General features: G+C 54.0%; 1 protein-coding gene across 2 annotated transcripts in view; it reads left to right on the top strand.

Moving 5' to 3' along the window:
* The window catches only part of CHRDL2 (chordin-like 2), a 32,529-nt gene extending 21,070 nt beyond the window's left edge, over positions 1-11,459 (top strand). Inside the window, exons 5-12 of one of the 2 annotated variants that reach the window (XM_006777924.2) lie at positions 1,309-1,402; positions 2,101-2,156; positions 3,843-4,011; positions 4,903-5,097; positions 7,268-7,441; positions 8,279-8,333; positions 10,548-10,640; positions 11,312-11,459. In XM_006777924.2, coding sequence (XP_006777987.1) covers positions 1,309-1,402; positions 2,101-2,156; positions 3,843-4,011; positions 4,903-5,097; positions 7,268-7,441; positions 8,279-8,333; positions 10,548-10,640; positions 11,312-11,402 — 927 coding nt within the window. In that variant the 3' untranslated portion in view covers positions 11,403-11,459. The remainder of the gene's footprint in view (positions 1-1,308; positions 1,403-2,100; positions 2,157-3,842; positions 4,012-4,902; positions 5,098-7,267; positions 7,442-8,278; positions 8,334-10,547; positions 10,641-11,311) is intronic. The other variant, XM_006777925.2, reaches the window with a different exon arrangement.
* Positions 11,460-11,668: the final 209 nt, after the last annotated feature.

The raw sequence follows: 11,668 nt of genomic DNA on the forward strand, positions 1-11,668 counted from the left end.
TGAAGAAATTGAAGCTCAGAGCAGTTAAGCAACTTCCCCAAAGTCACCCAGCTAGTCAAGTGGCAGAGCCAGAATGCAGACCCAGGGCCACATAACTCCAAAACCCACGTTCCTTTTCCTGCATCTGCTTCCTATGAGGTGACAAGGGCCTGGTGTAGGGGGCACTGCAGGAAAGGACAGACATGATGATGGTGGGGTGGCAAAAGCATTCTTGTGATTTCTTCTCCCTTCTCCTTGAATACTTGGGTCCCCCCCGCTTCCTTCTTCTCATGCTTGTTTATGTGGGTCTGACTCCTGGCCTTGTCTGAGGGATCAGAATCCTTTAGAGCAGTGGTTCTCAACCCTCCTAATGCCTCGACCCTTTAACACAGCTCCTCATGTTGTGGCGACCCCCAATTTCACTGTGACAAATGGAACATAATTAAAGCATAGTGATTAATCACAAAAACAATATGTAATTATATATGTGTTTTCCGATGGTCTTAGGCGACCCCTGTGAAAGGGTCGTTCGACCCCCAAAGGGGTTGTGACCCACAGGCTGAGAACCGCTGCTTTTAGCGACTCACTGGAAAAGATACTAATAAGGAAAGGACTTGAGGTAATATCACTTCCTCCATTTTAAAAATGCCTTACATTTTAAAAAGGATTTTTCACAACTGTCCCCTCACTTGATCTTCACAGCCCAGATGGGTGTGCCCCCATTTCCCAGAGGAGGAAACTGAGGCCCAGAGAAGAGAAGTGACTCATCAAAGGTTATCTGACTGTCTGATTCCCAGAAGGCCCTTTCCCATGCAGTGTTGTCTTTCTGGGCTGAGTCCCAAAGTTTCAGATGTAGGGTTTTTCGTGAGAGCATGGTGAGCCCAAGGTATCCCCCACCAACGTCCCTCCCTAATGCTGGGTCCTTTCCAGGCCAGGGGAGAGGACATTGATTTCAGTAGGAAAAGCCCGAAGACTGGGCTCTAGTCCATTCTGAGTGGCCGTGTCTCTGACTTAGCAGGCTAGGCGCCCCTGCAGGCTCTCCCCATCTGTAGGTGGGAAGGGTCCCACCTCACCCAATGGCTGTGAGAGCCTACAGAGAGACGGAGTGTGAAAACGCTTTAGAAGCCGGAGGATGATGCTACTTCAGGGCCTGGAGTGGGAGTGGGAGGGTACAGAGGACCCTTCTGAATTGGCGGGGCCTTGCCCACACCACGCTGCTGCTCCCTCCCTCTCCCACCTCAGGGGAGACCTCAAGGCCATATGCTCCCAGGGCAGGGGCTGGTCCTCATCAGAGCTCATCTCCCAACTCCCGTTTGCTCTGTCTGTCAGGAGGGCCAGATCTACTGCGGCCTCATGACCTGCCCGGAACCAGGCTGCCCTGCACCCCTCCCACTGCCCAGCTCCTGCTGCCAGGCCTGCAAAAGTGAGTCTGCCCCTAGATATGGCAGTGCCCACCCACCTCACCCCCCGGACCCAGACATGGACTGTTAGAGCAGGGGGAACCCCCGAGACACTCAGCATGTAGCACACCATTCCTTCCTCATGGGTGGGGGCTTAGCCCAGCAGAAGGCTGAGCCTGCACAGCGGCTGCTGTGCGTTTTTTATTGCCACCCCAGGGAGCAGGAAGGAGGGAGAAACAGTGTAAGGATGCCTTGGGGAGCTGCCTCTGCTTGATATCAAGTGTGACCTATGCTCTACGTCATCTTCTGCTTCTCAGGAAAGTCTGGGGTTGTAGAGGAAGAGGAAGAGGTTGTCCCCCAGCCGCTAACTTCCATTGGCCAAGTGGCTGCCCAGGGGACTGGGACTGAGCAGGCAGCAGGGATGGGATTCTGGGCCATCCATAATGGCCACTGACCAAGAGCGCTGGCCCAGCCAAGCAGCTCCGTCCTAATGGTGACCAGGAGGTCAGTGTGTGAAAACTGGGGCAGCAACCCAGATGTGAGGAGACGCTATGATGAGAAGTGGGAATAAGGCCCCACTGGGACAGAGGGACTTGCTGGGGTTTGGGGGCTGCAGAAATAGCACCAGGCCCTGGAGGGGCAGAGCCTGAGGGGGAGGCCTGCGGTCCAGGCAGCAAGGCCGAGGAGGCAGAGGCTGATCGGACTTCCCTTTGGTTTCCAGATGGGTCAAGTGAGAAGTCAGCTGAAGAGGACACCGCACAGTCACACCGTGGGGCGGTGAGTACACAGATGTACCGACGGGGTGAGGAGAGGAGGTGCAGTGAGCTGGTATCCAGGGCCCAAGTCTCTATGACTGTGGAGCAAGTAAACCTCATTTCTCATTTGTCCCCTGGGTCAGCTCCATGAGCCCCACCATGTCCAGCCCCTCTCCTTAGCCTCCCATCAGGGCTGATGGGCCAGGAAAAGGCACCAAACATGCAGGCGCAGGCCCCAAACTTACCGATTTCCCCCTGGGAACCCCTCTAACACTGTTCCATCCGGAGCCCGTGTCTGTCCTTATTCAGGCCGCCTCGGAGCAGCAAAATGAGGGCGTGGCCTCTCATTTTGGTCAGCCTTCCCCACCCGGCTCCTGAGATTCTGGCTCTTTGTCTGGGACCTACCCCTCTGTGTTCCCCCTCTGTCTTGGCCCCTTTCAGTCTTGGTCTAGAGTGGATGGACTGAACTGCCCGGCTCTCTCTGGCTACAGAGGAAAGAGGTGGGAGAACGTGCTCATGTACTGACTCGAGTCCCCCTCTGCCATCTGTGCTGCCCACAATGTGAACAACTCCACCTGCTCTTTCTGCCTGGCTCACCCGGAGGCGGGGCGCCCTTCCCTGAGACTTCCCCGGGCTCTGAGCCAATGAGCTCTCCCCTCTCCTCTGCCAGCTCAGCCTCCCTTCCTAGGCAGGGCCTTCTCAGGTGGGGTCCTCTCAGGTGGGGTCTGGGTGCCGGTGCCGCAGGACCGGAGCCAGGCCGTCCCCTTTCCTTCCATCCCTTCCTTGGGAGGCAGTGTGCAGGGGGTTGGGCTCTTCAATTCCTTCTTGCCTCTATTCCACTTGACAAGCATTTCCTAGGGGCCTCCTAGGGGCTTGGGCCTGTGCTGGGGCCTCAGATAGGGTTTCTGCTTTGGGAGCTCCTGTGGCCTCAGTCCAGCCATCAGAGGACTAGCTGAGACTGTGCAGAGCAGGAAGGGGCTACAGAGGAAGGAATGGGAGTGGTTAGGGTCAGTGACACCGTTAAAGCTCGGCCACTTGCCCCAGGCCACTGGCTCCTCTCCCGTGGCCTAGAGCTGCCAGTCCCCAAACTATGCAAAGCTCCTGCCCTGTTACACTGCCCTCACACACACTTTTTGCTATCCCTGCCACCCTTCCCATCTGGTCTGGAGCTGAGGGTCTTGGGATCTTGGATTCCAGGGGCTCAGGAAGGGAGGGCGGGGCTGGAGCTCTGGAGACCCTCTGTGCCCGGATGGGGCCGGCTCCTCATCTTCCTGCCCCATGGGTGCTGGTGGGACCTTCAGAGCCTGTCTCCTTGTCCCATCACCTCAATCTTCTCAAAGAAGGGTTTCCTGACATTCACCCTCCCTGCATTCTCACCTTCTATTTCGTAAGCATTAAGTTCTCCAGGTCCCTGATCACTTATGTCACCCAGATAAAGACCCAAACCCTTCTGCCCACTCAGTGCCAGGGCCCTGGCTCTGACAGGCCTAAGAAGGGCTTGTTGGAGGCAGGATTTCCAAAGCACTACCTTCCAAGTTTTCAAAGATCCACTGTCAGAGCACATCCTGGACCCCATCCAGATCTTCCTGTCCCTAGCCCAGGAGTCATGCGGGCGTCTACCCTCAGGCCACTCGCTGCGGCCTGGGCCGTGCTGCTCCTTCACTGGCGGCGGCCTGTCGGTGATCTTGATCCTTCCTGCCATTTGCAGAGACATTCCCAGGGTCCGTGCTCAGGGGACGGTGGGAGAAAGAGAGGCCCGGACACCCCAGCCCCCACTGGGCTCAGCTCCCCTCTGGGCTTCATCCCTCGCCACTTCCGACCGAAGGGGGCAGGCAGCACCACAGTCAAGATCGTCCTGAAGGAGAAACATAAGAAAGGTGGGGATGGGAACCTCTTCCAACCCCTGAGGTGGGAAAAGGGGGGGCCCCCAACTGCTCCTGCCTCCCATTCCTATACCCTGACACAGCGGTTCTCCAATCTCATTTTGGCTCTGAGCTTATCGACGCCTAGAACACCAAAATGAAGGTGTCCTTAAAGGACGTAAGGTCTGATCCCCCTTTGACAGATGAGGACACTGAAGTTCAGAGTATTGAGTTAGGGGTAGAACCAGCAGCTGCCATGTCTTTGCTGGGAACTGAGGAGCACAGAACAGAGAGATGAAAAATGGTCCCTGTCCTTGAGGGGCTCCAGACATGTCAATCAATTACTCTAACTTCAGGAAGTGCTGAGGGGAAGTTCTTGACAACAGAAGGAGCGAGCAGAGCTGGGCTGCAGGAGGACAGTCAGGATAGGCTGGGCGGGAGGCCCCTGGGCAGCTATGGCAGCAGAGTGGGGAGGCACCCGGTGAGGGAGTGGGGATGGTTGCAGAGGCATCTGTCCCAGCCCTTTCCTGTAAGGATGGGACACTGAGGCTGAGGAAGGGGGAGGGACCTGCCAGAGCTTGCACAGCAAGGCAGTGACAGAACTGGATGTCCTATCTCCCACTGTGAGCCGTCGCCCTCCTCGCTCCACCACAGGGGCCCGTGAGGGTGGGAGGAGGACTCTCCATCTTCAGCAAGTCCTTACTGAGCATGTCACAGCCCTGAGTGCTGAGGGGGGGTGTCAGGGATGTGGGGCCGGTTTTGTATCCTGGCCTGCACTTTGCAGTCCGTGTGGCTGGGCCAGACTGTGGAGCAGAGACTCCTCAAAGCCCCACCCCTGCCGATGACTTGACTCTGGCTGGAGTCCAAGGCATTGACCCCCCCCTCTCTCTGCCCTCCTTGGCCCAGCCTGCGTGCACGGTGGGAGGACGTACTCACACGGGGAGGTGTGGCATCCAGCCTTTCGCTCCTTTGGACCCCTGCCCTGCATCCTGTGCACCTGTCAGGACGGCCGCCAGGACTGCCAGCGGGTGACCTGCCCCGCTGAGTACCCCTGCCATCACCCGGAGAAAGTGGCGGGAAAGTGCTGCAAGATCTGCCCAGGTACAAAGAGATGCTGGGGGCAGGGGTGGGCACCAGCCAGAGTGAACAGCTCTGACGTGGACGGGGCGTGGGCGCAGGGCCACAGGATGCAGGGTTTTAGGTGCACAGAGTGCTGGAAGCTCAGCAGCGGCAAATGCCAGACTTGGAATGTATCATCCGTGGAGCCAGCTACTGTTACAGAGACAGTCAGAGGCTCTCCAATATGTATACGTAGAATCAAAGAGTGTTCCCGACTCTGTGGAGTCATCACATCCTAGGGTATTAGGACCTTTAAGAGAAATAGCCAATGGTTGTGGCGCACTTACACGTGCCAGGTATGGATTTGCATGCATGGATTCGTGGAACCCTCACCACAGCGAACAAGGCAGGTCTCCCTGTTTTACAGAACGAGGAGATAAATACCTGTCCCAGGTCACACAACTGCCTGTCGGCGACAGAGCTGGGACTGAACCCTCATCTGTCTCTCTCCAAAGACCATACTTTTGGCCTCTGTTGTCTTCCTTCAACCCTCATCCACTAGTACATACGGGAAAACTGAGACCCAGAGAAGAGAAGGGACTTCCCTGTCACACAGCCAAGTAGTGGTGGAGCTGAATGAGAACTCAGGCTTCCAGACCTGCCGGCTGAGTCCTTCCAACAATGCCCTGTGACCCGAGGATTGATGAGTGTGCCGAAGGGAACTTGGGCCGGAGTGTGTCATTGAGAAGCACAGCCTGTGCGTGTCAGCAGTAGCTGATGTGAGGGGCAGGCCTCTTCCCTGCAGCCGAGAGAGAAGGCAGGGGGGTAGGAGGTGCACGGTGAGGTTGTGCCCTGACCGCATCTGGCTCGAGGGCCGGGTTGGAAAAGCTGAAAGGAGAGGAACGGAGGAGAAAAAGAGGAAGGAGTCATGCATCAAGAACCTGCTAGCACCAGGTGGTTTCACACGTTTCATTTAATTCTCACAACTCAGTTACCTCACAAATGAGATAGGGGAGTGGCTACAATTGCCCTAAGTCTCCTCCTACCCCAGCACGTAAGGCCAGGATCTTTGTGTTTGTGTCAGCTTGCGTACTGGCTTCTTTACTTGCCTAACTTACTGCCCTGAGCTTGGACAAGTTACTTTCCTTTTCTGAGCTTCAGACACAGCGTTGATGACAATGCTTTATGAATTGTAAATCAAAACCCAAACATAAGGAATAACTGTTGTTTATCGGAATAACATGCTGTTGGGACAGGCTCAGCGGGGGAGCATGACAGGATGGTGCCTGGAACACGAGGGGTGGGGGTTCAACTTGAATTTCTCTCTGAGATGGGCTGAGGCTCGCGCCTGAGCTCCGTCACAAACAGACCTGGTCTTGGGTCCCGCCATCAGCATCCAGTCTATTTCCTTTTAAAAATATTGAGACTGTAACAGCTCTTAGCTGGACATCTCTAAGGGCTTCGTAACTAGTAAGTCTAGTATATCTTGGGACTTAGTCCTTCGGTCCCTGAAAAATAGTCAGGGGATGTTGGTACATGGAGAGCTCTGGAGAATGTTCTTGGAATTCCAACATGTCAAAACTTTAAGACTGTATCCAATTTGGCACCAAAAAAAAAAAAAATTACCACATTTCCCACCATCTCATCCTCACCCCACACCCTTCCACTTCCGCCACTACCATCACCATCATCGTCCTCTCTTCCACCACCACAACCATCATCATCATCACCGCCATCATCACTGAGCCCTCTCACACCTTCCATTCTGTGTGTGTCCACGGAGAGCCTGTGCTTGGTGTGAGCAACTCAAGAGACTTGAAGGACATGGTTCCTGCCCTTCACCTTTCTCTTTTAAGGGGAAAACACACCCGAGTGAAACAATTACAAGCCAATGTGAGGTTAAGGGCACGAGTGGGAGTCCCGGGAAGTCATGAAGCGTTTTAAAAGCTGTGAGTGGGAGGAAACAGTGGGCTGCCTGGAGGAGGTGGAAGATGAGCTGGGCCCTGAATGGTGGGAAGTTTTCTGATATGCTAATCACTGGGGGGTAACAGGGGGAGATGCCCCTCTCTTCCCCAGAGACCTTCTCCTCCCAGGGCACCAGAAGTTTCGCCAGGACCAGGAGACCCTGAGGGGGATTCAGACCAGTGGCCCCTCTCTTTGAGCCGACAGGGGTGGGGAGACAGAGCATTCACACGCTGCTTGTGTCTCCCAGAGGACAAGGCAGAGCCCGGCCGCCGTGAGATCAGTGCCACCCGGTGTCCGAAGGCGCCGGGCCGCGTCCTCGTGCACACGTCATTATCCCCGAGTCCGGACAACCTGCGTCGCTTTGCCCTGGAGCGTGAGGCCTCTGAGCAGGTGGACATCTACCTCTGGAAGCTGGTGAAAGGTGAGCATCGGCGTCCTCCCAGCCGGGCAGACCTCAAATCTGTCCCCTTTCCTGGGCTCCAAGGCCCCTTAGGGGCGTTGTGGGCACGTTTCGTTGACTAAGTGCCTTTGGCCCAGGAAGACCTGCCTATGGAAGGCCTTCCAGGTTTGGGTCCCTGATTCCAAGATAAAGGGAGACACTGATTCTGTCTGATTCTCTGACAGTTCTGATAAGCTCCCCAACTCTGAGATGCCAGGGCCTGGAAGTGCTCCCTCTCCTGGGGAGAAGGGGTTGTTGCACCTTGCAAGGAGTCAGGGCAGAGTAATGCCTACCCTGATGAAAGAACTATTAATAGAATTCCAGCGTCTTTCCAGGCAGGACGGCCCACACAGCGTCCTCAAAGAGGCTGGTCTCATTCAGCCTCTTCTATATGGTAGGTTCTATCACTCCACGGTAAATTAAAATCAATCAGAATATAGTTCTCATTCTGTGAGCAACTCACCCTATTCAACAGGCTACTCATGTCACCAAATGACGTTTTCATAGGAACTTGCTGAAAGTTCTGTTTTCTGACTCTTTTGAGAAAAGTAAATCCCCTGGGTAGAGTAAAACAAACTAAACCCTTTCAGTGTGAATTAGTTCTAAGGTCACTTTTCACTACCGATGGGTTTGCCTGGGGGCGGGGGATGGAAAAAGAGGGGACAGTAAGAAGGGGACAGGAAGGGGATAACAAAAATAATGACATGATAATAACCAATGTGTGTAGCACTTTAGAATTTACAAGGTGCTTTCACGTTCATTATCTCATTTGATGCTCAGCGATCCTGAGAGTTAGGTATTATTATCCCCATTTTACAGATGAGGAAACTGAGGCTCAGAGAGGTGAAGTACCTGGCTCCAGGCCACACAACCAGTAAGTGGAGGAGCTAGAGCCCATGTCTTGTGACGTCAGATGCGGCTCTTTCCCTGCTCTACTCTGCCCCCTGTCGTAGGAGGAACGGACGAAGAAAGCGGAGCTGTTCAGCCTGGAGAAAAGAAGACTCAGGGGGACAGGACCACTGGCTTCATGGCTCTGAAGGACTGCTCCCGGCAGAGGGAGCAGCTGTGTTCTGACTGACCACAGGGTCAACACGCAGGGGCTTGAGAATCAGACCTGGGCTTAAATCCCGTTCCTACCATTTCTTAGCGGTGTAGCCTGGGCCATTCACGTGACCTCTCTGGGCCTCAGTTTTCTCTTCTGTTAATTGGGGAGGAGGGTGTATGGAGGATTAATGAAATAACATAGGTACGGCCTCTGACCTATAGTAGGTGCTAACCATGTCGCTATCCTTCTCCTCATACCTCATTGACTCGGTCAGCATTGCGGTGAAGCAGGTTTCAGCCAATAGAGAAAGCACTTTCTCATGCTTAGAGCCTTCCTGTAATGAAGGGTGGGAGCAAGTTCCATTCACGGTAGCCTGCCGGCAAGGGGTGGGGTGGGGGGGGTGCAGTGGCAGGCCTGGAGCACAAGGACCCATCCCCATCTCATGCTCACGACGTAGCCTGGGCCTTTGGAGTCAGTCTCGCCCACATCCCAGTCCTTGACATCTGGGCTCGGGTTCCCAAGGCCATTCTGGCTTCCTAGACCTTAATCTCAGAATCCGTGCTGTCCATTGCCCTTGGTGAGATCCCACTCCGATTCCCATAAGCAAGGTCAGTTCTTGGTTTCCTTGAGGGTGGTACTGGCCTACCAGAGGCCTTGCTGTCGCATCTGTTCTTTCTGGCCACTGACCCTGGTGGTAACAGCTGGTGCGACCTCACAGCCCATGTACGCAGGGCTTCAGCACCAAGTGTGGTGCCAGTGGTCAGCTCCCCAAGGAATGCAAACAGTAGGAAATCCAGAATAAGACCTCATCTTCCTTCAGGGCCTGGCCTAGAATGAGTACACATGTATTTGCTGATCCCTCCCTCTCTCCTTCCCTCCATTCATTCATTCATTCATTCATTCTACATGCCTAATGTGGGCCAGACTAAGGGACCCAGAGAGGAAAGCCCTCCAGAAGTTCCCAGACTGGTAGGGGAGGCAAGAATAGACACAATGAACCTGGCTGGCGTGGCCTTGTCTGTGCTCCAATTGTGACACAATGAGCATCGACCTATGAACTGGGAGGTTCGATTCCCAGTCAGGGCACATGCCTGGGTTGCAGGCTCAATTTCTGGTGTGGGTTGTGCAGGAGGCAGCCAATCAATGATTCTCTCTCATCATGGATATTTCTATCTCTCTTCCTCTCTGGAATCAATAAAAATATACTTTTAAAAAAGAATAGACAATGATAGCACATTAGAAATAGATACAGTCATCAACAGAAGCCAACAGCTATGGGTAATTATAACTTCCTCCTTGGGACCCACGGCAGAAGGAAGTTGTAACTACCTGGGGGTGGGGGTGAAGGAAGACTTCCCTGCTAAGGCTTGGAGGATGAGTAGGAAGGAGTTCCCTTGGTGGCGATAGGAGAAGGAGCTCCAGCAGGTAGGGTGGCACATGTAAAGGCTTGGCCCTCGGGGGTCTTCAAGTAGTTGGTTAGGACTGGAGCACAAGCAGTGCCACTCGGGGGGTCTGGTGAACTGCACTGAAAGGGGGCCTACAATTCTGACACTTGTTAGTGTTTTGGTGTCTGAATAAGCACACCTATTGATTTGTATTTTCCTTCCTTCCTCCCTTCCTCCCTCCCTCCTTCAGCCCTCCCTACTGTATTGTGGACATGTGAGTGGTATGAGAGCAGGAGGGTGATGGAAACCAGAGCAGGACCAGCAGAGAGGCGACAAGAGGTCAGGGAAGGGGAATGACAGGGAAACTATATTTTCGAATGACTGCAGGTAGAATCATAGGTTAGAGGGGGAGTAAAAGTGGTCAGAAATCTAGTACAGTGACTCAAGCAAGACATGAGGGGGCCTGCATGGGGAGAGAGACAGTGAGGACAGGAGAACAGACTCCAAATACTTAGGAAATTTAGTCCGCAGGATTTGGGGTTCTGATCAGAATAGGGGAGGGCAGGGAGGTGACAGGGTCCATTCCAAGTCTAAGTCACCCCATTTCCCTGATCCACAGCCCTGCCTTGCCTGCTCATGCCCTTGTTTCTGTCCTCAGGAATCTTCCACTTGATTCAGATCAAGAAAGTCAGGAAGCAAGACTTCCAGAGAGAAGCTCAGCACTTCCGGCTGCTCACCGGCACCCACGAAGGTGGGCCCTGGGGCTGAGGCTGGGGCCTGGGAAGAGAGCCTGGCGAGAGGCCAGGGCCTCTGGGGAGTTTCAGGCTGCTGGTGCCGGGAGGGGTGTTGTGAGCCACAGACGTCAGTTCCCGGCACAGGAATCCAGTGGGTGTCTGCGCCAGAGATTTCTCAACTCCAGTGCTGAGGCGCTGGAGGACAGAGCAGAGCCTTGCTGGGTTTGGTCTTGGGGTGGGGGACACAGGGCTGGAGAGGAGGAGGTCTGAGCCTCAAACCCTTCTGCTGCCTCTCCCCTCTCTACTGGAATCTCTTAACCACATCCTTCTGATGCCCCGAATTCGGTCTACGCTGCACTGAGGAAGACTGGGCCCAGCTGGGCTTCAGGTGGTGGGGAAGTCACAGATGGCAGTGTCACCAGCAAGTGTCAGGAAACAAGCCCAGCCCCCAATTGTTGGTTGGTTGAAGGTGGGGTCCTGTGCCAGAACTGATCTGGGTATGGGGGTATGTTGGAGACACCACCTCCTTCCTCCCTGTGGGTTCCAAACCCAGGTCCACACAGTCCTCCTTGCCCTGTTTTTTCTCCACCAGCCACTAGCCACCAGCCACACACACACACACACACACACACAACTCCCCAGCACATACATACCTACACACACAACTCTTCTGCTTTCCTCCATGCAGGTCACTGGAACGTCTTCCTAGCCCAGACGCCGGAGCTGAAGGTCATGGCGAGTCTGGACAAAGGGACCAAGACCTTATAACAAAGACCTAAACTGTTGCAGATATGAGCTTTATTATTTTTGTTGTTATATATTAATAAATAAGTTGCATTACCTTTCAATTCTGCCTGCTGAGTTTGTGTTCGCACAGTGACTGCAAGACAGGCCTGGTAATCCATTTACATTTAAAGTGATTATTGATAACTATGTCATTATTGCCATTTTGTTAATTGTTGGTTGTTCTCTGTTTCTTTCTTCTCTTGATCTCTTGTAGTTTGCTGAGCTTTTTTTTTTAAAAAAAAAAAATCTTTATTGTTAA

The sequence above is a fragment of the Myotis davidii genome, unplaced genomic scaffold (assembly GCF_000327345.1).
Source record: "Myotis davidii unplaced genomic scaffold, ASM32734v1 scaffold169, whole genome shotgun sequence".
Classification (NCBI taxonomy): domain Eukaryota; kingdom Metazoa; phylum Chordata; class Mammalia; order Chiroptera; family Vespertilionidae; genus Myotis; species Myotis davidii.